The sequence below is a fragment of the Portunus trituberculatus genome, chromosome 49 (genome assembly GCF_017591435.1).
Source record: "Portunus trituberculatus isolate SZX2019 chromosome 49, ASM1759143v1, whole genome shotgun sequence".
Lineage (NCBI taxonomy): Eukaryota > Metazoa > Arthropoda > Malacostraca > Decapoda > Portunidae > Portunus > Portunus trituberculatus.
Window position 1 is genome coordinate 18,430,764 of NC_059303.1, and position 27,990 is coordinate 18,458,753.

Sequence of the window (27,990 nt, forward strand, 5' to 3'; positions counted from 1 at the left end):
TGAGAGTTCAAGTCAGTGTTCAGGGAGGTGTATTATTTATTAACTCGCACATTCTTCTGGGAACTTATCAAGAGGGAGAGAGCAATTTAAAGTCTTTGAACACAAACATGGCATTCTATTTCGCCAGTGTGTAGATGAGTGAGTGTTCTGAGTTGTTGTGTTGGGTTTCAGGGAGATGGTTGGGCCAGGAACATGGGAGCAATGGCTGTACTGGACTTACCCCTCTGAGGACCAGAAGCGGCGAGCAACAGTGAGGGCCGAGCTCGAGAAACTCCTTGCCACAGATTATGTAAGTTGGATTGAATACTAACATTGGTGTTAGTATTCAAACTGGAATGCATTTATGTGGTTCCAGTTAGGTTGCCTATATTTTTGTTAAATATTTATTTATTTTTTTTACACTAGGTATACTTGAAGAGTATGGGAAGTGCTGTTCATCTTCCATCCATTAGTGGTGCAAGCAATTTTATTTATATTTATTATGGATAATATACCTACTAGCTTTAAGCTAAGATGTATAAAATAAAAAAATGGGTGTACGAATGAAGGTTATTCTCCCTAAATATGCTCATCGATATCTCGAAGAACCACAAATAGTTTCTGCTCAAATCTATAGCTTTAAGAAAAACATGTGTATGAATGAAGGATAAGTCTTTCTCCCCTAACTTAAAGCTTATTTCTCTCAGAACCACAAGAACACACTGACATACGATGAAGTGACGGCCGTGAGGAAGAACACTCAGAGCTGTGGGGTGGAGGTGGACAACGAGTTCATCAGGGAGATGTGGCACCCGGTGTACAGGCGGCACTTTCTGCGCCGCGCCCTGGCCAAGGCCTATGACTGCCGCAAAGCCTTCTACGCCTATCACCAAGGCCTGGAGGGGGAGCTGGGGGTCAGTACTGGGGATGGTAGAGTGCCGGAGAGGGACGGAGGGATGAGAAAGGAGTGGAATGGTGATGGTAGAGTGATGAGTAGGAGTGATACCAAATTATAGAGTGGGGATGAGAAGTGGAATGGGAGAGTGAGGTGTTGGGAGTGAGTTTACTGAGAGAAAGATTGAGATTATGATAAGCTTTACTAAAAAAAAAAAAAAAAAGATAAATGTAATATGAGGAAAGGAAAAATTAATGCAGTATGATTTATTAGTGCAAAATCCTTAAAATTTACTTCAAAGACACTCCAGAGAAAGAGTCACTCCTTCCACCAGAACACAAAATATAAAAAAAAATAAATAAAGTTGGGAGTCCTTCGAACTCTTATCACACAAAGCAGCTCATCACCAGCATTACAGCTGGCCAGCAAGTCTAACACACAGGTGATAGTAACATTGGTGGTGGTTAGTGTTTTCTTGTACAGTGGTGGTGGCAGCAGCAGCATCCCTGCACTGACAACCTGCAGCAACCCACCTGTGGAAAACAAGAATGAACAAACCAAGTTATACCCACACATTACCTTCAGTTATTTCTGACTGTCTGTGATAAGGGATCTGCATACTTTTAGAGTCATACTTTAGGCTAAGGTAGAAGAGAAATAATGTTCAGGGCAGATGTTATCATTTCTCTACCACATTTAAAGGATTCTTATAAGATAGAGAATGCTTGTGTGTTCCTTATCTATATAGGGAGAAATCAGCTTTGTACTTTTAGTCTAATGTGAACCCCAGGTTGAGAACCATGTTTCAGATTGACAAAATATCAACTTCAATCACATACCTTTACCTCTTCACACAGTCTTGCCAGCATCACCTTAGCTCACCCTTCTGCTTCTCTCAGGTTGAGTGCAATGACGTGGTGCTCTTCTGGCGGATCCAGCAGATGTTCAAGATAACGGCCAATGCTCTCCGCCAGCAGGTCATGAACAGGGAAGGTGGGTGTGGACCAGGTCATTGTACGAACCTGAGGAACTCCAACGCAATGCTCTCAAATCCTTTACGCATTATTAATATGTGAACCTTTTCCTTTATCACCAAAACAAATACAAATGTCAAAGGTTTCTTGCTTTCCAACAACTATAGAAATGGACATTCAGTTAACCTCTTCAGTATCAGGACATGTTTTCATATTTATTCTGCTTACTACGTGGTATTTTACAGCATCATAAACTTGCGTGGGGATTAGAATAGTGTAGACACTGGCCATTAACCCCTTCAATACGGTGACGCCTATGTAGGCGTCATGAAGCCCCAGTAGCATATACGGTGACGCCTACGTAGACGTCATATTTCTTTTCTGAGCTTTCTTCCGTTCAGTTGTTCCGTATAGTGTGTTGGATACCAACTACACACGCCGTATGCTGTCCTTGAAATCCTAGTGCTCCTCCCACCATCCTTGTCTCCACCAGTCACTAAAGATAAACTACATGCGTCCCGCCTTGTGTCTAAAATTACCCAATGGCATAGACTGTTCCCATCTCTCTCTCTCTCTCTCTCTCTCTCTCTCTCTCTCTCTCTCTCTCTCTCTCTCTCTCTCTCTCTCTCTCTCTCTCTCTCTTTCCTCCTCCGTCCACTTTCCTCTCATCGTCCCACCTTGTAACATTCGTGAAAACACACACACACACACACACTTCTCTCTCTCTCTCCTAAGAGAGAAGCGATATAGTGACTAAAACATAGCAGCATAATACACAAAGACGACAAGTATGACAAGCTTGCACGAGTTTCTCACGCTCGGGGCACTACCACCCGTATATCATACAGGCGGGCTTTTTTAACATCCGGCACGAAGGGGTTAATTTTCTCACCTCCATAGACCCTTCCTAATCAATTCATCTAATCATGCCCAAAACTTGTGGTAAAAATGCAGCCTAGTACTGAAGAGGTTAAAGGATCCACGAAAGTACTTTAACTCTACGTTTAGCCTTTGTATGACCTCGATAGCTCCTACTAGAATTTAAAGCCAAATGTTTCTTGCTTTTCTCTGACTATAATCAATACTCAGATGGAGGATCCAAGGAAGTAGGTAAGAACAGGATGAGTGAAGCAGGAAAGTATTGAAAGCACTGACAGGTTTTTTTCTCTTACCTCATCAAACCATTTCAGGCTTTTCTAATCACAGGCAACTGACTTTTCCCTTATGCACCAAGAGATCTTTCCTCAGACCATAGTGCACCAACTCACTCTCCCTACTGTTCTTTCATTGCATTGCCTATACAGTATCTCCATCTCATGTCTACATTTTCTTAGCAACTCGTGTATTTCTCTCCTTTCTTTCAACACTTTAAATTGATAATAATCTATTGTGGGGTTTTCATTTATATCCTCATTGCCACACATTCAGTTATGCTGCTTTGAACCATACACTTTGGTTCAGCTGAGGACGGGTGCCACAACGTACCTTACTGCCTTCACCACAACACACTTTCTTCCATGCCTAGCACTTGCTGAGTGTGATGAACAATGCTCATGTTGTTGCAGCGCGGCGCCTGGAGAAGGAGATCAAGGAAGTGCTGGAGGAGTTTGGATGTGACCAGGAGAAGAAGGAGCAGTTGCTGACAGGCCGGAGAGTCTTGTTAGCAGAGGAGATGAGTAAGTGCCCTCTGTAGTACCTGTAAGGAGGTTCTTCCATCAGTTTACTTACAAACTAGAAAGACCTATTGGTAATATTTGAAGACAGTAAATATTATCCTTTGGTTCAGTGAATAAGTTAAGTTAATTCACAGTAAAAGATGCACATTAGTTGTGGTATGTCTTATATAATTATGTTGGCTATATATTTTCATTTGCATCGTCTCTTTCTACAGAGAGAGTGAGACAAATTCAGGAGAAGCTTGAAGAATTTATCCATGCACTAAATGCTGAGAAGTGATAGTTCAAGATGGCAGTATTGCAAGTGTTGACTATTTATTGTGAAAACACATCATGTTGACTAAAGCTGTGAGGAGTCAAGACAGTACTCAGCCATAGAGTTGTGGCGCGGCCTAGACATAGACGCCCGGTAGAGCTGTACAGTAGTTTTCCAAAACTAAGACAGTCTTGATTTAAAGTTTTAAAAACTCATTTTTATCTTGTTGAAAATGTTATGACTGGCAATGCCTGACCTTGAATGAAGAACATTTTATTCTGCACCAAACACAATGCTGACATGGGACAACAGCCGAGAGATGTTACGTTACGACCTGACATGTATATTTATGTATATTTGTCAACACCTGACAATGAACTGGAAAAGTAATGCAAAACACTTGATACTTGTTGAATCTTATATCTGACAATATAACTGAATACATGTTTAATATTGTACGTTTGACTGAATACATAAAGTTGTACATCATCATATATGAATAGCATAAAACCATATTAAAAAGGCTTCAGATGACAGTTAAAACATCTGAAACCACCAACTTGAGAGGTTTACTTTTACAATATCTCATTACTGCTGCAGGATCACACTCTGCTATATTGGCTCTGAGTAGTTTTATCAACTTCATGATGAAATGCAAAGGTTTTATTGCATAAAAAGTGAGGAAAGAGGAGTGGTTTGAAAACCTAATATGCAATATGTTGATGGATCAGAATGTTTGGTGTCACACAGCTTGCCTACCGAGAGAGAAAATTCACATACCAAATATTACCAGTGTTCAACTCACAAACTCTTCATCCTTCAATGCTACAGGACATTTCCTCTACAAACATTAGCCATTCATCTCCTTATTCTAATGTTGACTGGAATACTTGAGATTTGTGCTGCATTTACTGGATAAATTACACAAAAGCTGTGTTGTGTTAAGTATAGTGATGCAAGTGATACAGGTGTTGTCATGCCTAGCCTATTTTCTCCTAGTCATATTTGTTTGTGTTTGTCAAAGTTGTATCATATGAGGGCTAAAACTTATTATTTTTTTAAGGTTATCATGTGTGGGGTTATCCAATGGTCTTGTTGCTTGTGGTGAAACTTATATGTTATGGTCTCTTGCAAAGTCTTACATGAAACTACTACACGCCTCTCTCCTGCACTTTTCTTACAGTTGCCTTCATTCGGCCTCTCCTCACAGCTTATCCCTTCCTCTTCAACACTCCTCACAGCCTCTCTACAAGACTCCTTCCTCTCCCACATACCTCACAGTCTCCCTTTAAGACCCCTTCCTCTCCCACACTCCTCACAGCCTCTCTACAAGACTCTTTCCTCTCCCACACATCTCACAGCCTCCCTTTAAAACTCCCACCTCTCACAGCCTCTCTGGGACATCTGTCTCCCACACTCAGTTTTTTCTCACCTTTCACTTTCTCCCTAAGACTATCCTCTCTTTCATCCATCAGCAGTCCAATTATACTTGCCTCTCTTGCCTTCCATCTAAAGACTCATAATAAACTCTTCTCTTCTACTAAGTCTCCTAATATACCCAACTCTTCTCCATCGAGACTGCTATTATGCTGCTCTCGTCTTCTCTAACATCCAAGGTAATGTTTCCTCCCATGTTCCCTTTGTCACATGTTGAGAGAAAGCATTATTCCACCATTACCACCACCACATCAGACAAGCTGGTTGAAAGTGGAAGTGTTTATATTTTGTGAAAAGAAAGATGTATTATAGTAATGTATGGGGAACTGTAATATGTTTGACTGGTTGGTCACATTTCTAATGTAAGATGTGTAAATAAATATACCTTCGTTTTGTGAGGGTTTTCCTGGCTTTCAGAGAGAGAGAGAGAGAGAATAAAGAAATTCAAGTTACCAGGACCTGATGAAGTATATCCAAGAGGAGGTAGTCAGTGAGACTCTAGCAGTGTTTTTTAAGATGTCACTGGAGTCAGGCGAAATACAGATAATGTGGAGACAAGCTAATGTAGTGCCAATATTTAGGAAAGGAGATAAAACTAATGTCTAATTACAGGCCTGTCAGCTAAACTTCAATTGTGGGTAAATTAATGGAATCAATAATAGTGAAAAACATTAGAGAACACCTAGACAAACAGCTTGATAAATCACACACAATATGGCTTTACGAAGGGGAAGTCATGCCTTACAAACTTGTTGAGTATTTATAGTAAAGTTTATGAGGCGACAGATAATGGTGATGACTACAACATCCTATACATAGATTTCAGTAAAGCCTTTGACAAGGTACCAGAGGCTTTTGAGAAAGGTTAGAGCGCACACGATAGAGGGTAAAATATTAGGCTGGATTAAAGCGTGGTTAAACGACAGACGACAGGGTAGTAATAAACTGATCAAATTTCGAGTGGGGTCAAGTAATTAGGTACAGTACTCAGTTTTAGGGCCAATGTTATTTTAATGTACATTAATGACTTAGTGGGATTAGTAATGACATTAGTGAATTTGCAGATGACACGAAGATAGGTAGATTAAATCGGATTCCATTGCCTTGCAGGCAGATTTCAATCCAATGAAAGAATGGACAGATAAATGGTAAATGCAGTTCAACATTAACAAGTGCAAGTCACTTTGCATAGGTAGAGACACAGATATCAGTAGATCTGGATTTGACACGGGACTGCGGAGCCGCGCCGCCAGTGCAGTAACGTACCCAAAGCAGTCAACTGATAGTACGCGGCAGCTGACTGTTAAAGTTATAATTTCGTAAAGTTTTATACAGTATAAGGTGCATTTTTTAAGGAAATACTAATCATTACTAAATACCGCAGCAGTGGGAAGGCGTGTGCATTTGTGGAGGCTGTGAGGTACACCAGATTAAGATGAAGTACAGTGAGGTGAATAAGGAGTGAACATTGTGAGTGGTGTAATGCACACAGATTTAACATTGTGAGTGGTGTATCCAACCGTGATGTGTGTAGGGCGACGCTGAGTGTTGTATGCGGAGTTAAGTCGGTGGTACAGTAGAGAAGAACTGCTAGTGGTGACTTGAGGCGTACAATGTGAAACACTACAGTGAAATATAATGAGAGGTTACACAAAATGGCAGAGTGAGAGGCTGTAACTGGGACGTAATCCGAGACGCGTGCAACTGGTGGCAGTGACTGCAGTTATGACATCTGGTGCCATATAGATAGTCAGTTTGGGAAAAGATAGTGACACTGGTGAAGAACAGTGACATGTTATTGACATCACTGTGACGTGGAAGTGTACTGTGGAGTGCTGTTAAGTGTTAAACTCACCTGATTACTAACGTGACTGCAACAAACCAATGAATGATTAATAGTGATTAGAATGGTAGGAAACAATGCCTAGGCAGTGACTGATAGTGACTACTGTGATTTATTTCTTCGCGTTAATGATGTAAAAAAAAATATTATTATTTACACGCTTTGTAAATAGTCTTCCTAAAAAAAAAAAAAAAAAGTTGCATTTTTGTTAATGAAATTATATACAGTACGCCAGTGCAACATCTGTGACATATATAAGGGGTGGGATAGTAAGACACCAACAGTGATGTCCACACCAAGCGCAAACCTGGTGTCGCCACAGGAGGTAACACACGGTCACAGAGTGATGACAAGAGGCGTAAACTCACAGGTGTGAAGAAGAGATGAGCAAGTGGATAGCCAAAATCATGTAAAGTAATTCATAAGTGATAAAAAATTTGCATTTTGTGTTTGAAATACAGCTGTAAGCTTAAAGTTGTATTCAAACATCCACCTGGTAGGTTACTATATAAATTCTTGTGTTTGACTCGTATAACTGAGCAGTACAATAACACGGTTGTATGGATTTAGATATCGCTTTCAGGCATTGAATTAAACAGTTAGCTTGCTTCACAGTGATTTTCATAGATTCATGTTGGCTAGGAGCTGAGATTTCGAGGTTTCAAATTTAAGGTCTGTTCTCCGGCTTTGGGTATGTTACTGCAGCACGGTGATTTTTGTGTCAAATCCAAATCTACTGTTATCTGTGGTAGAGATAATCCACACAATAGGTACAAGATAAATAACGAGGCAGTAGGAAGTTCAAAATACGAGAAAGATTTAGGAGTCATAATCTGCTCCTATCTTGTCAAAGGAAGCAATGCACTGAGGCTAGAAATAAGGCAAATAGGGTCCTAGGATTAATTTTTAGCAGTGTTAAAAGCAGAAGTCCCAGAATAATACTAAAATTATACTTGGCGCTGGTCAGACCACATCTGGACTATGCAGTGCAATTCTGGTCCCCACATTATCAGAAGGATATAGTTCTATTGGAGTCAGTGCAAAAGAGGATGTCTAAAAAGAAACAGGTGATAAGGGATATTCCCTAAGAAGAGAGATTAAAGAAACGCAATTTGCATTCCTTACAGAGACAGGTTAAGAGGAGATCTGAAGAGCAAAGTTCTTAAGATCAGTGGCAGGACAGAACCAGAAATAAACTGTTTAAGCTTAAAAAAGTCAGGTTTAGGAAGAGAATGGGAAGTAACTGGTTTTCAAACAGAATGGTTGATGAATGAAACAGACTCAGTGGTCCTGTAGTCAGGGCTGAGTCTTTAGGTGGTTTTAATCATACAGGGACTGCCACATGTATGCCTGGCAGCCTCTTGCAGGCCCCCTCTTTTCTTATGTTTGAGAGAGAGAGAGAGAGAGAGAGAGAGAGAGAGAGAGAGAGAGAGAGAGAGAGAGAGAGAGAGAGAGAGAGAGAGAGAGAGAGAGAGAGAGAGAGAGAGGGTAGAACATTTTGTAGAGTGCTGTAGGTAGATATGAGTGAAGAAGAGGCAATTATGGTAATCTTGTAGGTGAATTAAAAAGGCTGACTAGACAGGAGGCAAATTAAATGGATTTTCACTATGCTGGGAATGTATGGTAGCAAATAAGGGAAAAAGCAGTAAAAGGGATGAAAAATAAGTAACGTGCATCATACCGTCAATTGCAGTGAGGCTAACAAAAATCCCTGTCCCTTTAACTACCCCTATAATTAAGAAGGCGACCAATAATTCTAACTTCCAATATTCCAGGTAAGCTATTCACCTAATTCATCTGATTTCACTCATCACAACACAAGCAAAACCTTCCAATTTTCAGGAGAGAGAGAAGTGACTTGTTCCAATTTGCATGGGACTTAATACCATGCAAGTGGAGACAGAGTGGCATCCTTGGCTTATCACATAACTTACAAGTTCCGGAGTTAGGTTTATTAAATGTTCCTTATGATTTTGCTGGCTGTGGTTGTGGTAATTCGTTCTAATCTAAGTGTTATTACATTCTTGTTAGCTTCTACAGTTTGTGCATTTTCCTTAAGAATGCATTGGTGAACGGATCCAAGTCTAACCAGCGCTCCTTTCACTCACGACGCATGTTTTCACACACTGTTACAGGCATTTTCTGGGCTAGTATAGCAATGTAGAATTCTTTTATCAAAATACCATTTGTTTTGATGGATTTCAATGAATTTTTTAGTTCATTGATCTGGTAATCTGGTGTAGCTAAATTATAAAAGTTATCTATGTATGCTGCCCTATCTCATCTTATCTGCCATATGTGTCTTCCAACAACAAGGCAGGTTCATACCTTGCACCTTCTATACCAAAACCACTTTTTAATGTTAGAAGGTCTCCTGTCATTCCTCTGTATGTACATGTGTGTCACTAATCTCCTCCATCGAGTATTGCACACTTGAATAACTCCCAAAAACCTATCCATGCTTTAGGATCTCCATCAAAGCTAGTTAAATTTAATGCTGGCAGCTTGACCTCTTTAGGCCTCATGGTCTTATTGCCATGTGTTTCAGCTTGTTTAGCGTTATATTCAATGTGGTTATTTCATCATCTACTGATCCTTCAAAATTTAAAATTCACTGCTGAAGTATTTCTAATACCCCAGTTATCTTTTGATCATATTCTTTGATTTTGTGTAACATTCCTACCAGTTGCTCCTGCACACACGTCATGTGAACTTCACCATTACTTGCCAGCACATTTTCACTGGATTGTACTACGGTAGTTTAGTGCAAAAGCCCTATTCCCGGCCCTCTGGTGTATTAATTTCTTTAAATCAGTCATGTTTACTTTAATAAATCTTCATAACCTCAATTAAATTCGGTAAATCAAAACGAACCAATTATCCACGTTAATACTTTTTTCTATCTCCTGTGCTAAACCTTCAATATCTCTGACTACATCTGTGAGGCCGGTACCTATTGGGCAGGACACTGTTCACCCCTATGATTAGGAAAGTAAGCTGGGGTCGGTATTCCAGCAGCCCCTCCCAGATGGCTTCCTCCCTGATGCTGGTAACCCTGGCGCCACCTTTCCAAATTTCTTTAAGAAAAAAGAATGGTCAACATGGGGAGGCTATCTATATTCAAGCAGTTTACATTGAGTGACCGAAGAGAGCCAACTTCCTGCGGGGTGATTGGCCTTCCGATACGTCACCAACACAACCGCCACGTCTTTATTTTGGCTCATCATACGCCACATCAGTAACTCTCCCAGGTTCGCTTTAGCTTATAGGCTACTTATATCCTGGTCACGGCACAAACCTTTGTCCCAACCTACGTGGGACTCGATAACACGTTGCTGCTGGTACGGGTGCGACAGTGAGCTCTCGTACTTGCTGTTGCTGGACTGGTGCTGATACTGCTTTAGAGTGTGCGGAACTCGAGACCACTCGAGTCCGAATCTCACTGATGCGCCAACTTTTATAGGCCTAAACAAAGGATATGCGTCATGTGTTTCGATCTCAACTGGTGCAAGTGTCCCCAATAGTGCATTATTTTGAAACCATGACCCACGCTTTGATACTTACAAAATATACATCATACACATTAGTTATGATAAGTTGAATGCAAAAACGCTCGATCTGCTTTCACTACGACAGTTTTCAAAGCCGCGAAAGATATTTAGCCGGGTTCCCAAGACTTCCTCCTAATAAACTATCACTGGAATCGTGAATACATATATGAACACCCTCAGATAGAGGCAGATCATGTAGTGCTGGGTGCGATGGTTGAATGACCCGCCCAGTTAATGACATCACCATTTCCTTTAAGACTGGATGGAATAATACCAGTGCGCCTCACATTATTGTACTGTTGTGAAAATCTACATTTAACGTTGTGTGTGTGTGTGTGTGTGTGTGTGTGTGTGTGTGTGTGTGTGTGTGTGTGTGTGAAAAGGAAGCCGGCCAAAGGCATCAAATTTTGTAAAAAAAAAAAAAAAAAAAAAAAGCCCATTGAGGTGCCCAGAACAAGTGAAAAGGAAAAAGGGAAATCCTTGGCTGGTATAGGAGTAACTTTTTTTTTTCTTTGTTTACAAATTCTAAATCTTGAGTGAAAATTGTATGTGTAGCTAGGTGCATGTTTTGTGTAAAGAAGAGAAAGAAGGGTATGACCGGCCCTTCAGTATTGTGAGACAAAGGGAAACGTTCAGTGAGATCACAGCTTTAATGGCAAGTTCACAGCACCCCCTGAACCAGTGCTATTAGACCTCACTGGGAGTAATTATCGTTTGGGCAAGTGTCTACTGCCTCCTCCTCTTTAGTAACTATTATATCATGCGTCTTGGTAGACTATATAGTACATAAATCTTAATAGAAAAGAAATGAAAAGAGAAAGAAGGAAAAGAGATAGCGTAGATTACGAACCAAGAAGGTGAGAAGAGAATACATAGACATGAGAAATAGACTGAAAGCTGTAATTAGAACCAAGTGACAGAAGGCGCTAGATTCCAGATCAAATGAACCAAGTGACAGAAGGCGCTCGATTCCAGATCAAATGTTAGCAAGCTATATATAAGATATCTGATAATTTGACAGGAACTAAGACAAATAGGTTACCTGAAGGGTTTCATGATAAGGTTTTGACTAGATTTTTTTTTTTTTTATCAGAGGAATTTTCGAAGTAATAAGAACGCCCGTGAGTTTATCGGAACAAGCTCCTCTCCTTTCAACAAGTGAACGTGGATGAGGTTAAAGCAATAGTACATAAAGTAAAGGTGACTTTCTATGACAGTAATCCGCTCCCTGTAAGAGATATTGTTCCGTGTGATAAATTTAGTGGGATTCTTGAAATCTTTACATTGATCATAAACACTAGTCTTGTAAATAACACTTCCTGTTTCTGCACTGAGAAAACAACTTTAAGCTTATAGTAAAGGGCGAAGTGGATAGTTACACAAGTGTCTGAATTCGTTTAACCAGTATCTAATTTGACTTATTTTACCAAAGGTTATTGAGAATGCATTATTGACCCAGGTTCTTGATCACCTGCAAAAATTGCAGGCCTTACCAAATAATCAGTCTGCCTATAGGAAGCTTTATTCATCTGAAACAGCCTTGTGTTCAGTAATCAACTATCCGATGATACTTATGAATGAAGGACAACGGGGCCTACTGACTTTCCTTTCATTGGACCCGAGTGCTGCTTTTGACACAGTTGTTCACAGACCACTGCTTGTGGATTGCAAATCTGTGGGTATTGGAGGTGCATTAATTTATCTGGAAAGTTATCTTGTAAATAAGCAAAACTGTTCACATTGGGAGATTTCTCTGTTAAGAAGTCCTTAGAAAGAGGATCGAGTGCCTCAAGGCAGTGTAAAAGGTTCAGTCCTTTTCTGTATATAAACTTGTCAAAAGGAGCTTATATGACTTCAGCGGCATGAAAATAAGGACGATTATAGTTGATATCTATTTTTCGAAGGGAACTCTGCTGAATGCTGTACTTCAGTGGAGCGGAGCCGTACGAGTACACGTGCCGCTGAAGAGACACCCCCGGCCCGGTCCTTCATCCCCCTACCTATCTGATCAGGCAGTCACAATACACGTCACATCTGGTCCCATCACCCCTTACTTCTCCGCCACACCACCACTCCAACACGCAATGCAACAATCGCACCACACGCCTCTGTAATCAAAATAGTTTATGAGCAGCCTGTATCCAAACATCTGGCAACACTGACAGAACACAAAGCCTAGCAGTGGTATTGCCTCACCCACACGATGCAAAATAATCAAATAACATACTGAGAGAAAAAAAGTAGGCTAATTATCGATGAGAGTTTATTACATCACTTATACCTGCTACAAATATATATATATATATATATATATATATATATATATATATATATATATATATATATATATATATATATATATATAATAAAATCGGACAAATTTCACAATACACGCAAAAATAACGTTTCATAAGTATAGGCGGAACAAATGTTAAACAAAATTGTTACTGAAAGAAATGAAAGATATGAAAGAAATTGTACAAGAATACTAGGTACTATAACTGGTAGAAACGAGAGCAAGACATCTGTTTGTAGACCATGGAAAGGTAGAAAACACGAGCTGAAAGGCTAACATCACATTTTGGCTCTAGACTTGAGAGATAAGAGGCAGTCATGCATAAAGAACAGAAGAACATGTGATGGATGAAGAAAGAGTGGACATTTGCTACAAGGAACAAGGGAGAAGGCAGAATTTCAGTGAGAGCAACAACTGTGAACTTTACCTCCTCCGTCGTCTGGCTGCCACTGACGCCCTCGGCCCCTCCGGCTTACCCACATATTCTTGAAGCAGAGGACGAGTCGAACTGTTTCATTCACGCTTCACGTCCGCTTCACTCAACAACAATGGCAGACGAGAAATAACTTTTTTTTTTTTTAAGCCAAAGAATCGTTTACCTGTTTATGATATGATTTAATTGTAGTCTCCCTCCTGTTATACATATTGTTTTGTCAATCAGACAATCACACATGTGGCTGGGAATGGCGGTGGTGTTGATGGTAGTGGTGGTGACAGATTGTATGCACACACTCATAAACTTAAATAATCCCCAAATTACCACATTTACACACACGCCACATTTACCAAACCATCACAGCATGTCCTGTTCCGCCATCTCGTAAATATTACATAGAAAACCAAGCATTGATCGAAAAGGAAAGCTAAAGTAAATATTTTCTTTCACCAGTTTTCACGTCGCCATCTTCTCCTACTCCTCTTCCATTTTTCTTATTTCATTGCTCCTCCTCCTACCTACACTGCACATAACGCAAGAACAATGAAATAGCAGCAGCAACAACAACAAAGACAACAACAGAAGCCAACTGTAACACTGCGACAGACAAGGCCCATCCCCGCTCCTCTACTACTACTACTACTCACACACACACACACACACACACACACACCAACTACCGCTTAAATATGCACACATCAACCCAGTAGTGTGCTCTTTACATCTGGGAACAATGGTAATGACAATAAATATTGACGAGGAGACACTTGGTAGGGGTAGAGCTAAGGCAGGGGTTCTCAATTTTTTTTTCTTCTTTTTCTGGTCAAAAACCCTCTAAATTATAAGACCATCTACCCGAACCCCCTGTAATCTGACACTGAACAGAATGTTAATTTAGTGACTGCATGAACTAACTCAATATGCAATGGTAATGCAAAGGATATTATCAGATCAGCTATCTAAGCACCAATTGAAATCTTGTGAACTCCTCAGAGTTCGCGAACCACAGATTGAGAACGTCTGAGCTAAGGTAACGGTTTGAAGACTTCACTCGCAATCAGGGTTGCCAGACACTACACATGAAAAAAGGACAGACCTGCTTTAAAAAAAGGACATTTGCCTCCAAAAAAGGACAGCACAACAAAAAGTGTGTGTATTATATATATATATATATATATATATATATATATATATATATATATATATATATATATATATATATATATATATATATATATATATATATGTGTGTGTGTGTGTGTGTGTGTGTGTGTGTGTGTGTGTGTAAGGTGTGTGTTTAAAAGTGTATAACAGCAGAGAGAGAGAGAGAGAGAGAGAGAGAGAGAGAGAGAGAGAGAGAGAGAGAGAGAGAGAGAGAACTTGCAGGGTTATATGAAATTTAACAACATTTAGGCTAGACTGGGAGGCTGGGAGTGGGAGCGCTTTTTTAAGGGAGTTGCCGGTTGCTTATTATAGTTACCAGTCTGCGATCCCACAGAAAAATCATAAGTTTATAATATGCTCGATTTATTTTCATATAACACAAGAACAAATATGATAAAACAATAAAAGATAGGAAGTTGCAGAAACAAATTTATTGACTGCGTGTTTGAAGGTTTGACCGGATCCATGGTTCACAATGAATAAACAAATAAATAAATAAATTTTGCTGAAAAAAGGACAGAAAAGGACAGATTTTGACTGTCCTTTTTTACAAGAAAACTTAAGGACAAACAGGCTAAAAAAAGGACAGACTGTCCTTAAAAGGACAAACATGGCAATCCTGACTCGCATATCAACACCGTTACTTCATTACTACCGGTGAAAAGTTGACCCATTTTGTCCTTACAGATCGCCTTGATACTTTGTCATTTGTCGAGTGGTTTAAAATGACTTACATGTCATCATGATATACAGGTTCTAGGTAGTTAAACCAAAGGTGCGCTTGGGTGGTGATATGGGTCCTAATATGGGTACCACTATAAATAAAATTGCCTGCGCCACTAGTGGGTGGAAGCTTAACAGCTCTTCCCATACTCTTCAAGTATGCCTACAGGCGCTATAGGCTACAACATAAAAAAAACTCATTCGCCATTGTGTCGTTTTCAGGTGATAAAACACTATTTGAGGCAAAATGCAAACGGTCTTCTCCACGGAAGCCGGCAACCAATACTTTTTCATCTATTTTCAGAGTTTCTATAAATATTTCGTTGCTTTTGAAGTGTTTTCCTGTGCCTGTCTTTTGCAAATATATTAGGTTTCGTGTTGTTTTTGTGCCCAAGTAAGAGCCAACTGTAAGACTCAGATTTCCGTCTTAGCATTGTCTTTTATATTTGAAGCTCCCATGGAACGCACCCAAGGTTAATCAAAGTGGCAAACATTTCACTCAGATGTATTTATTGTGAGTCGTATTAGTGCAGACAAACAGAAGGAACCAAAGACTTAATCAATTAATTCAATCCTTACTGCGTAGCCTACCACCATAACATAACTTTCTATTTAACACTCAAAATCACTCTTTATTTTGCTGTAGTTATCGGCGGAGTCATTTATAACACTTTGACTGAATAACAAATAGCTAACCAGGCACATGTTAAGTCAATAATAATCAAAACAGTACCAAGCAACTGCCAACGAAACGAGGGCCCAAGCAGTTTATTCATCTTATTATTGTTGTTATTGATACCCACGAATATTTGCTGCTGTTTGCTGTTTGTTGTTTGCTGTGGTTTTAATCCTTTTCCTTATCTAATAATTTCTCCTATACATAAATAGTCAGTGCAATAAATTATCATCTATTTTGCATTTCACGTAAAGTGCCGCCAACAAAACAAAATGAGACCACACACACAATATACAAAAAAAAAAAAATAAATAAATAAAATAAAATAATAATAATAAAAAAATAATAAATAAATAAATAAATAAACAGAAGTAGAAATAGAAAGTTAGTTCAGTGCAGATGTGTGGGTGAATCATACAGACACACAACACATATGGAAAAGAAGTAATAAAAAGGAAGACTGAAAAAAAAAAAAAAATGGTAACAACACGTAGATAAAATACATCGGTTGGGTGCTATCGATGTCTGGATGAGACACTTGTTGGGGACACCTGCTCTTCCAGCCTCCTCCTCCTCCTCCTCCTCCTCCTCCTCCTCTTCCTCCTCCTCCTCTTCTTCCTGCTCTTCCTCCTCCTCCTCTTCTTCTTCCTGCGTTTCTTCCTCTACCTCCTCTTGTTGTAAGTTTAGTTGGTTTTGACTTTACCAATGCAAGTCTGTTAAGAGAGAGAGAGAGAGAGAGTCAATAATTACTCTTTATTTACTAATCAACTTTCATTTAACTTTTCTTATTTCACTTACTTATCTATCTTTATATGGACTTTTTTGTTTATTTAAAGTTTCTGACCAAGATAAGCAAAATATGGAAGTAAACTGTGTGTGTGTGTGTGTGTGTGTCTTACCTCGTGGACTGTTGTCTCATTCTGTATGTTGCGGAAGTTCCCAGACAAGGGAAGCATATTCACGTCCTTCAGCTTACGGAACGCCTCCATCTAAGAGAATACAAAAACAACAATTAAAACAACAACAACAACAACAACAACAACAATTAAAACAACAACAACAACAACAACAACTCCCAAAGCTCACTCACCGTTTCGCTACTGGTGATGATCATATCCTTGAAGACGGTCCACATAACACGCTCCAGGCAGGGCGGGGTGGTGAGGGATCCCTTGTAGCGGTAGAACATTGAGAGGTCATCTGGCAGGAGCTGCCTCAGCGGGAAGGGAGTGGTCAGGTTGATGCTCATCTCTGGGTTTAGGAGAGAGAGAGAGAGAGAGAGAGAGAGAGAGAGAGATCGTTCCATCAACAAGAGCTCCCACTGGCCATAACACAGTCTTTCCAGGGATAAATCAAGCTACATCGAAATTTCCTTAAGTTTAGGTAAGACAGGCTGGAATCCACCAGTAAATTTTGAACTAGGCTCGCATAACAGAAACCTTCATGAAATGTGCGTATAAAATCAACTTGGATCATTTCACAAGAATCCTCCTCTCCTTGTGCTTACTCGGCTCAATGATGTGTTTGAGCTGCGGGGTGATGTATTTGAATACCGGGTGTTCTTCATATCCAAGATGTATCATGACCCCGAGCACAGCCAGACCGTCACCATGCTCCAAGGCAGCGGCGATGCTGCCGTAGTCACCCTTGTAGTGCACCAGGTGGAGCTCGGCCTCTTCGCTGCAGTAGCATGTGAGAGGTTCGGAGATTAGACTATATAGTGGATCCAAACCATACTCAGCCTGTTAATTAATTAAACATGTCACATTAAGCGTGTTAACTCATCCCTTTCACAAAGTGTTGCCGATGCATGTGTTCTGAAGCACGTCTGTCAAAATCTTGATTTGCAACACTGATGTATATGCCTTCTTTTCTAATATCGTACTGTATTTTTTAGTGTTTTTGTTATTTACTTTAATTTATCTATTTGATTGAGATAAACCTGGGAATCACTGAATTTTATAAAGCTTCACTTCCAACTCCTACCTTCTATCCCCATCGTCTAGAAGTCATTAACACGTAGTATTGATATTCCGCTAACTAAACTGAGTTCATGTTCCTTTCAGTCTCTCTCAGTCCTTCTTTCCTCTTGTCCTTTTGCCATTTCCCTAGAGCGAGGGATTGAGGCCATGCGTGAGTCTCCTCCAGTTGTTTTTTTTTTTTTTTTTTTTTTTTTTGTGACGCGTCTTTCGCAGCTGTACCGCGACTCCAACTCCACCCCCACTCTGAAACACTTCTGCACCGCACCCCCACAACACTCAAAGACTTTTTATGATTTTTTTTTTTACGGTTCCAAAGATAGTTTAACAGGTTTCAATATTATTAACAACAAAAAACACTTAAGAACTCTGCAAATCATCTCCGTGAGCATTGAAAAGTAGTCAAGGTGAGAGAGCAAAGTGTTTACTGAATATGGGCCTATCTGTCTTCCCCTCGAGTTTCTTCCTCACCTCTTTGTCGACATCATATGCTCCGATCCACTGTCGCTTGTTATGCCCCAGTGGATATGCGCCTGACGGAAGTAATAGGTTCCATTGAGACCGCCGCCTGTGAACTGAGGTAAGTCGCCCGGCATTTCAACCATGATCACCACTGCAAGGGGCGGAGGGAGAAGTAAGAAGGTTATATAGCTAAGTGCGGGAAGATGACGGGATATGGAAAATGCTTTGTGTGGAGTGGTGTGTGTGTGTGTGTGTGTGTGTAATTCACCTCGGTCGCCTGCTGGTCACCCAGCCAGTCTTCCCATTACGGAGCGAGCTCAGAGCTCATAGACCGATGTTCGGGTACGACTGAGACCACATCAACACACAACACACACCGGGAAAGCGAGGCCACAACCCCTCGAGTTACATCCCGTAACTATTTACTGCTAGGTGAACAGGGGCTACACATTAAGAGACTTGCCCATTTGCCTCGTCGCTTACCGGGACTCGAACCCGGCCCTCTCAATTGTGAGTCGAGCGTGCTAACCACTACGCGGTGTGTGTGTGTTTCACTGTTTGATCTGCTGCAGTCTCTGACGAGACAGCCAGACGTTACCCTACGGAACGAGCTCAGAGCTCATTATTTCCGATCTTCGGATAGGCCTGAGACCAGGCACACACCACACACCGGGACAACAAGGTCACAACTCCTCGATTTACATCCCGTACCTACTCACTGCTAGGTGAACAGCACCTACACGTCAAAGGAGACACACCCAAATATCTCCACTCGGCCGGGGAATCGAACCCCGGTCCTCTGGCTTGTGAAGCCAGCGCTCTAACCACTGAGCTACGTGTGTGTGTGTGTGTGTGTGTGTGTGTGTGTGTCATTTTTTTTTATTCACTTTCTTATCCGTAGCTTGTCTCCCTGAAAGATGGCGATGAAGAAGAAAAGTACCACTCATAAAGATAATTATATAAGTAAAGATAGATGCAAGAAGTAACAATGAAAAATCAAGAAACCTTCTTGAACCAGAATAAAAAAAAAAGTAATAATAAACGGAACAAATATATGACAAGAAGTCTATTAGAATCTTGCTCATAGTTATTCTCCGATATACTTATATTCATCAATCATGTAAAAAGTAAAAGGAAAAAACTAGAAAGAAAAGAATATTTGGTGAAACATCAAGACCGGATAGGAAAATAAAATAAGAGCAAAGAAATATCATCTCATTAAAACTACGTAGTAGAAAATTATTTGTATGGTGAACAAAACGCTTTAGACATCAACACATCTACTATCTATCTACCTATCTATCTATCCATCCACCCATCCCTGTGTACCTGAGTGTCCATTGTTACTCATAGTTATAGTGGTGGGGACGGTGTCATAGTTTTTTAACCAGAACGGCTCCATCCATTTCTCCTCCATGGCTGGGATATTGAAGTCAATGGGGGACTGTCTTTCCCCGATGCATAAGGGATAGGTCGAGCTCCAGTATTCCGGTCCTGCGGGAGAGAGACCGGGAGATGCTAGCGAGGGAAGGAAGAGTGAGATGCAGTGAGGAAAAAGGGTAAGCTATATTGTTATTGACGCGTAAGCCTACGGACACAAACGGAAATGTTTCATATAACGGGGTAAGGAGATGAGATAGAGGAAGGGAAAAAGGTGAAAAGAGGGATAATGTGTTATTATTGACATACACACACACACACACACACACACACACACACACACACACACACACACACACACACAGGAAGGGATTAAGACATTATACGATTTAGAATCAGGGAAAGGAAAGAAAATGAGTCGTTACTAATTGTTTTGACAGACGGAGATACCTCGAGAGATGAAGGAAGGTGAGTTTAAGAGATAGATATATTCATCCACTTTGACTAATTTCTCACCAGTATTGCCATGGTAACTCCACTTAATGGGGTTGGAAGGCTTGTCGGTGGTAGCGGAACTGTCGGTGGTTGTAGTGCTGTCTGAAGAAAATTGTCATTATTTTGGCTACATACTGGAAAAAAGGAACTACACACACACACACACACACACTCTCTCTCTCTCTCTCTCTCTCTCTCTCTCTCTCTTCCCCAGACACCACCCTTAAAAAGGAAGAAAAGAAAATGAGAAAGATAAAAGATCATGAAGAAATATAAAAATATACAAACAAACAGAGAAATAAAGATTAATAAACAGATATGATTATAAAAAATCCTAAACAAAATAACGATCCAAAGTCCACTTAAATAAAACACAAATGTACTTAAACAGATTAATCGTTTCATCTAAACTGCTATAAATGTTTCTCCGCAAGCTTAAAAAAAGGGGGAAAAAAAACACAATGAAAACTAAAGAATACGAAGGAAAATGAAAAAGAAAACGAAAAATAAATGAAGCTGAGGGTACAACTTAGTAACATTCCAACAACAACCCAAAAACAACTCAGTCAATACTCGTCAATCGTACCCAAGAGAAAAACCCAAAATAATATCATAACAATTTCTCTTTGTCTGATTATGAGCTGACATCATGAGAGGGGTAGGCAATCGTATGCACGTGTGTCTGTCACGACTATTGTTGAGTCACGACAGGTGTTACGGCACGCATATTAGGGATTGACACCTGCTCGTTCCTGCTCCCGTGTGGCCCCCGCCTCACCTGCTGTAGGGAATGGAAGGCGACAAAATATTCATAACATACAAGTTCGAGAAAATAAAGGAAGCTGTAAACATCGGTGAGGTCTCAACGTAGCCCTGCAGTTCTGACAATACACGACAAGACACGAAGTACATAAACATCACTAGATTTTAAACATAAGAGCAAAACAATAAGAAAAAGAAGAAAAAATTATTAGTTGAAATAGAACACTCTCTCTCTCTCTCTCTCTCTCTCTCTCTCTCTCTTTTTGACGGGTTTGTGGGGCTCCTGGAAAAATGCAGCCTGGAAACTGGAAAACTAGAAACGTTGTGGTGACGGTGTCGGTGAAAATGGTGTCTGGATCCACAGCCACGCATAGCAAAATATCAGCCTGGCAGGACCCGTGGAGGCTGAACACGAGGGGCTGTCAGGGAGATTTCAAGACATTGAGTAGTATTGGGGATGCAGGATGGCAAATGTTATACGAAGATGATTATATACAGAGCAAGGAAGTCTAAACAGCAACAGACTGAAATCCTTACTACCGAGGCTGTTTGGATAACTATTTCATTCTACTGGTGAGTGAGACATGATAGCACAGGAGATGGTGGAGGATGAGGAGAAGGAGGAGGAGGACAGAGGAAGAAGAAGAACAAGAAAAACAGCAATATCAATACTGATAATAATGATGATGATGACGATGGTGATGATGATGATGATGACGATAAGGATGATGATGATGATAGTAATGATGATGATGATGATGATGATGATAAAAATAATAATAATAATAATAATAATAATAATAATAATAATAATATTTGTAATAAAAATAATGATAATAATAATGATGATAGTTATGAAAAAAAAATAAAAAGGACAAGAAACAAAAGAAAACAAGCAAATACAAAAAGGAACATGAAGAATATGAAGATGATAACGCTGATAAGAAAATGATAAAAAAAAAACATAAGCTGTTAGAACCAAAGTTATGAAAAGGGACAACAAAGAATCAACTTAAACAAAGACTGCCACGTGTTGGTCTCGCAACTTCTCTTCTTGGCTTCTTGCCATACCGCGGGAGTCGGACATGTGCCACGTCTCTCAGTTCCTCTTCACTCTTCACAAGCTTCTCTGTCTAATCGCTTCCTCTCAGAATTGTCGCCGGCTACAGAGCAGCAACTGCATAACATGAGCAAACATTTAGACAGGTTTCTCCTAACGCCGTTTCCGTGGAGTGAGGGCCGGACTGGCGCAGTACACCAGTCTCCTCCAGGTGTTTCTGTCCCTTGCATCTTCCGACTCTGAAACGCTTCGCTCTCTCACCAATCACCACGACTGCCTTCAAAGGCCATACATGTAAATTAATAGCCAAGTTGTCAGGGATGTTTCTCCTGATTCTAATGTAGTAGTCTCGTTAATCTGTTGCTATAACCACAAAAACACGCTCAAAATCCCGTATAACTTCAACTAGAGCCTTATGAAAGTAGTGGAGGTGCGGCGCAGAAGCGTTTCAAAATATGGTCATCAGCTCAGTGATTGTTCCGAGATGACACCTTGGGACCGTCAGCAGTGGTGTGACGCCGCTGACGCGTCTGTTTGGCGCTTGGCAGCTGTACTGCGAAGCACACTGAAGTCTTACAGAGGCTCTGGCCACAGCGTCACCTTCCCTTCCTGGTTGCGTGCACTGTTATCCGTCAGCTGTGTGATACTGCGCAGGTGTCAAAGAATGGGACTCAATCAGGTATCGGTGCACTATCTAGTTCGCCACAGTGGAAAGAAAGAGTACATCGCCATATTGGTTCTTGTTAACTGCTTTGTATGATCTCAAATGCTGGTGGAGCGCGCACTCCAATATACTGTATTATATATATATATATACATATATATATATATATATATATATATATATATATATATATATATATATATATATATATATATATATATATATATATATATATATATATAATTTGTTTTTCTCCCCCTATGCATGTCTAAATTGGCTTGTTTGAGTTGCACTAAAATAAGGACGTTGGTGTCGTTGACTCCTTTGCGTGTACTGTGACTGAAAACTAATGGAGACACGTCAGCAGCACCTTCCAGGCTGCCACAGCCAGCAGCGGGCGGGTGTGCAGGCCTACTATCAGCGACTGAAAATCCGTTTATTTTGTTTGTTTACTCTTACTTTGCACAGCACACGGCCATGCATCATTCAGATGGTAGCAACATCAAAGTTTATCGTCTGCAGCAAACATGAGCACGTGCGAGCTCAGCAGCAAAGTAGCACGTGGCGATGCTTCACAGTGGTAATTTTGGGCCATTGACCTGAGCTAGCGAGTTGCGACTCACAATCTGACAGACTGGCTGTCGGAAGATGACGTGTCCTGTCTGGTCGTGTTACACAAAGCTAGCATGTTTTGCACTATTATCCAAAGGCCCCGAGGTACCTCTTAGCGATGGAAGCTTGTATTAAGAAAAGTTCCCAAAATAATTTTGTCATAAGACGAAAGATTGCGTGGAAAATCATAGGAAAGCCAAGTATTATTTAATTATATACTTTAGTTCAGGCTTGGTTTGGTGGTGGTCAGAGGCAACATAGACAGTTGCCTCGGACCCCGAGCTGGTGGGGGGACCCGAGGGACGGTTGATATTGCATTTTAGCATATTTAAAATTTTGTACATTTCGGTTATGTTTTTTTTTCTGTCATTCATATAGTGTGAGTAAAGTTTGCATTGAGTTTGTTATCATTTATTTTATAAGTTAATTCTTTATAAAATATTTATTTATTGATCCATTGTCCTGAACTTCATTTATCATCATTTTGGGCTGGGGCCCCACATGGTCATTCTTGCCTAGGGCCCCAGGGGTCTGGAAACGCCCCTGGTGGTGGTGGTGAGTGGGCTGATGGGACGAGTGGTGGGGGAGGAGGATGTCTACCGTAGATAAAGCACTAAATTCAGTACGGTAATAAACAGCAGATTTACTCAGAATTCAGGATCATCTATTTCTATCTGTACAGTAGAAGACATTATTTCCAAGTAGCCTCACGTAAAGTATATTAGGTTTCTTTTTTGTATCAACACACAAGCACTTATTTGTAATTCATAGAGAGTAGAGTCGCCCTGAGTCGACGAACATCATTTAAGACATGGGAACAAAATATAGGCCGCCTAGTTAAGCAATAACCTTTACATCATTTGATGCTAGTTAAAGGTACACACTGTTCATCATATGGTGCACAGTATGTTGCAGTTTACAGGTTAAGTGATACCTACAGGAGGAAATTAGTCAGAAGGCATCCCAGTACACACCACTGATACATATTCCCTGGTACTACAAGGGTGCAATCTTTCAAGAGAAGTTACTGAAGTTCCTACAGCCTGAGGTGTGGCTCGCAGTTGATCAAATAAACAAAATCCCCAACTGAAAATACCTTGCAGCAAAGTCTTCATTTACTCGTCCTCATTTTTTTTTCTCGTCACTAACCACCTCTTTAGTGTAAACACTGTGTCGGTCATACTCCTCTCACTGTTTGCCATTCTTCCCCTGTTACCAAGACACATTGGGTTTCTACTTTCCTTCCACATCCCAGCAGGCTCACAGGGGCAGTAACATCCAGTGCAGAGAATAGGGTAAAGAATAAATGCAAAAGATTTTTCTCTTCATGTTCCCTCTTACTTTTCAAGACATTACATTATTGCTTCTCATAACAGCAGAGCAAGAAACAACTACAAAATCTTTGTTAATCATCCTCACAACAGTGGGATACAACAAACTTAATAAGAACATTCAGTTTCATCCTGCAAAATCACTGCAATCATCTGCTTCTAAATTTCTTACAAAAAGCTTGTGACCTCACATTTTTTTAAAGGACTCAAAAGAACTAAACAATACTTTGGGTTGCCTGACTAGAAGGAGTAATTCTGCCAACATAATCCAGCTGAAAATAAGAAGATACCTCATCAGAAATTAGCAACCTCCTTACATTCATTCACTTCTTTGAGTAAGTATTATTCCTTACTATATTATGAAAATAAGAGAGAACAGGGATCATGTGGTGGAGCTCATGGGCAGAAAGGTGAGAGCGTGGCACTTAGAAGGCCAGATCCCTCACTCTTGATTGGCACTTCACCAAACTCATGGCATCAGTGGCATGCCACACACCAAACCTTCCACAGGAACACTCACTTGGGGCAAGTTCTGTAACATGGCCAAGTTTTCAGTCTGGTCGGTCCATTTCTGGAAAGACGATGTTTGATCGCTTTTTTTTCTTGGGTGGCCACAACGTACTTTGACACACATGCCACGAGGCTTCATTTCCTGCTGACTGAGCCCAGGGGACACACAAGCACGGGACATGATCACCAGAGCCCCTGCTTCTGTACGAGCAACTCTGCATGAATTCAAGATGAACTGAGCACCTCTCTGAAGGCGAGAGTAACTGCACCAGCTCCTCAGGGTAGTTTGAAGGGCTTCAGACACTATCTTTGTACCCTAACATAGCTCAAGGATTCCATACATTCAGCAACAGTAGTGGCCAAAAATGCTGGCTTAATTGGCTATCTTAAAGAGGGCATGAAGAAGACAGTGCATGAATACCCTTAGTACAAATGGCAGCGCACTAAACAAGGCTGCATATCGTCTGAAATGAAGAGAACCAAAGTGGTTCATTCTTCTGTGGTAAATCTCCCTGGCCAGGAGCCAAGGAGACACCACACACTCATTCATACACTCTCTCATTCTTACTTATGCTCACATACTCCTAGATAAATATTCTGAGGAGCAATAAATGTATGCATTTTGATAATAAACGTAACCACACACAAAATATATAAATTTTTTCATAAACAAAGAAGCCTCCATATTGATATTTTCTGGTCTATTTTCCATGACGTGAATATCGTCACAACACATCACATAACACAAAACCAATTGAATTGATTTGTTTCTCCAATACATTTTACACTTGATGACTGGATGTACTGGCCACAGTGAAGGGTCTTCAGAAGAAAGTGTAGGCAGATTGTACTACAAAGGCCAATTGAAGGTGTAATTAACTGCCTGTTTACTTATAAAACATTCAAGGGAAGTTTCTAAGTATGCTTAGACAATACTTAATAGCAGATCCAATAGAGACTCAGCACAGCTCAGCAAGGTCGCCTCAGTGGGACAAAGCTGATCTTGGCCTCTCGGTACACTAGAAAATCTCGTGAATTGCCTTCCGCTTACATATAAAAAATTGGAAGTCTTCTGTCTGACGTGACCAGAGCACACGGTGCACCGAGAGGCCGGGGAGCAGCAGGCGCCCTTGGTGAGGCGGCCACAGTGACCGGCGCCGACCTGGCAATTTCACAAAATTTTGCATCAAACCTTGAGGTAAGCTAACAGTAAAGTGAGCAGAATATTGGTGTGAAGGATGCATCATCTCACTTTACTAAACTGTTACCATACACACGCACCAAAAAATCAAAAAAGAAAAAGTAGTAGTTAATGTAAAAATAAAAGTGTAGCTACAGTGTGCTGCATACTGACGAAAGCTTGGTCAGTACATTTATATAAGATTCATATATATAATGATTATACATAAGGAGAAAGAATTACGGGGACATTTTTAAGAATTAACGGCACCATATCATATGGCAGACTGAGCAAAAAATATTTTTTAAAAGCATTCCAGAAATATAAGAAAACGATACTTGAAATAAATCATCATTGTAAACATGATTATTTAATATGGGAAATAACTATGAGTGACTCAGATGTTAAGCTTAAGGTACACTACCAAACACATTAATAAATCTGAAAATATATTAACAAACAAAATCATTCCACTGATGACTTCCATTAAGGCTGCATTTTGATTCTGCAGCTTTATATAATGTAAAGAAAAGACTCAAGTAAAAATCTATAACTCCTTCTATTGTGGCAAGGAGATTGCTTCTTCAGGCTATTCAGTGTGACAATTTAGTCTTGCCTTCATGTGTTGGTGCTGCAATGTTTGATCTCTTACAGCCATGTGGTGCAGTGGAGCCTCCAGGGGCATAAGAAGAGGAGGGAGGGAGGGAAGGGAGGGAGGGAGGGAGAGGAGGGAGGGGGAGGGAGGGAGGGAGGGAGGGAAAGGAAAGGAAAGGAAAGGAAAGGAAAGGGAAGGGAAGGGAAGAGAAAGGGAAAGGGAAAGGGAGGAGGATGGTGGAAAGGTGGAGAAATATACCCTGAATAACAGCTACCTTGGAAAATTAGGAACTCCATGCCATGCTTCATCTTGGGAAGGTCTGGTTCAGCAAGGTTAGGTGCTGCTACACTAACTTCCCACAGCTTGCTTCTCCTTGTTCACTGGCCACTTTTCAAGCCATTTTTCTTCAAAGAAACATTAGAAAGTTCTTGAGCAGTATGGCCCCATCTGGGCAGCAGCATTGACCTGAGGCAGAGACAAGGTGAGAGTGCCAAGGTGCTGCCCATTTGCCCCGACACACCGCTGTGATGCAGACACCCCTGGGGGCGGGGAAAACCACGCCACACGCTGTCAGTAATCTGAAACTGTGCCATCGTCATGGCCCGAGGCCGAGGCACGGTGCCGCTTCGCTTTCCTGGCACTGTGATGGCTTGGAGGAGGGTCGTTGCTGATGGCACTGGTGGTGGTGGTGGTGGTCGTGATGGCAACGGCGGTGGTGGCAGCAGCAGTGGCAGCAGCAGCAGTGTTGTTGTTATTGTTGCTGTTATTGGTGGTGGTGGTGTCATGCAGATCTGTGGTGCCAGTGTCTGTGTGCCGCCGTCGCCGGTCACGCCTGGGGATGCGGTGGAGGGCTTTCTCAGCCTCTAATCCTTTCATCTGCAAAAAAAAAGAAGTTTTAATACAGGCCAGACATCAAGCTTCTCCTACACAGCAAGGCAAGGGGAAGCTAATATCATCAATGCCTTTCTCCAATTATTCCATCCTGCCTTATTTAAAATGTTTATTTCCTTGATCATGTTTCAGCAAATTTAAATACTAGACTAACATGGGTCAA

At 40.7% G+C, this 27,990-nt stretch overlaps 3 protein-coding genes and 1 long non-coding RNA gene across 15 annotated transcripts in view; 1 reads left to right on the forward strand and 3 right to left on the reverse strand.

The window, feature by feature from the left end:
* Positions 1 to 5,610, forward strand: part of LOC123499195 (dynamin-like 120 kDa protein, mitochondrial) — a 31,954-nt gene extending 26,344 nt beyond the window's left edge. For all 4 annotated transcript variants that reach the window (XM_045246919.1, XM_045246921.1, XM_045246920.1 and 1 more), the window contains 5 exons: positions 172 to 289; positions 687 to 893; positions 1,774 to 1,867; positions 3,414 to 3,524; positions 3,740 to 5,610. In XM_045246919.1, coding sequence (XP_045102854.1) covers positions 172 to 289; positions 687 to 893; positions 1,774 to 1,867; positions 3,414 to 3,524; positions 3,740 to 3,804 — 595 coding nt within the window. In that variant the 3' untranslated portion in view covers positions 3,805 to 5,610. The remainder of the gene's footprint in view (positions 1 to 171; positions 290 to 686; positions 894 to 1,773; positions 1,868 to 3,413; positions 3,525 to 3,739) is intronic.
* LOC123499196 lies at positions 889 to 13,943 on the reverse strand. 5 transcript variants are annotated; one of them, XR_006672921.1, is made up of 5 exons: positions 13,866 to 13,943; positions 13,335 to 13,506; positions 3,021 to 3,544; positions 1,714 to 1,896; positions 889 to 1,407 (listed from the first exon to the last, which is right to left on the reverse strand). It is a non-coding gene; the product is annotated as an uncharacterized LOC123499196 (long non-coding RNA). The 5 variants fall into 5 exon arrangements; XR_006672925.1 differs by lacking the exon at positions 13,335 to 13,506 and having other exon boundaries at positions 13,866 to 13,930; XR_006672922.1 differs by lacking the exon at positions 13,866 to 13,943 and having other exon boundaries at positions 1,714 to 1,927; positions 13,335 to 13,850.
* Positions 13,944 to 15,721: 1,778 nt separating this feature from the next.
* LOC123499199 (carbonic anhydrase 2-like) lies at positions 15,722 to 27,347 on the reverse strand. Its single transcript, XM_045246929.1, has 8 exons — positions 27,211 to 27,347; positions 20,244 to 20,324; positions 19,677 to 19,841; positions 18,357 to 18,498; positions 17,414 to 17,586; positions 16,997 to 17,157; positions 16,806 to 16,895; positions 15,722 to 16,619 (listed from the first exon to the last, which is right to left on the reverse strand). Exons 1-8 carry the CDS (start codon positions 27,242 to 27,244, stop codon positions 16,590 to 16,592), a joined length of 876 nt encoding a protein of 291 aa, XP_045102864.1. The 5' UTR covers positions 27,245 to 27,347; the 3' UTR covers positions 15,722 to 16,589.
* LOC123499197 overlaps positions 27,082 to 27,990 on the reverse strand; it is a 33,571-nt gene continuing 32,662 nt past the window's right edge. For all 5 annotated transcript variants that reach the window (XM_045246924.1, XM_045246925.1, XM_045246926.1 and 2 more), the window contains one exon: positions 27,082 to 27,812. In XM_045246924.1, coding sequence (XP_045102859.1) covers positions 27,507 to 27,812 — 306 coding nt within the window. In that variant the 3' untranslated portion in view covers positions 27,082 to 27,506. The remainder of the gene's footprint in view (positions 27,813 to 27,990) is intronic.

Excerpts from the sequence above, each read along its gene's own strand:
- LOC123499199 (XM_045246929.1), bottom strand. The coding sequence starts at position 27,244 with ATGAAGCATGGCATGGAGTTCCTAATTTTCCAAG. Across the intron at positions 20,325-27,210 it reads GGAGTTCCTAATTTTCCAAG|ACAGCACTACAACCACCGAC; the intron begins GTAGCTGTTATT and ends AATTTTCTTCAG. Across the intron at positions 16,896-16,996 it reads TCATCACCAGTAGCGAAACG|ATGGAGGCGTTCCGTAAGCT; the intron begins GTGAGTGAGCTT and ends GTATTCTCTTAG.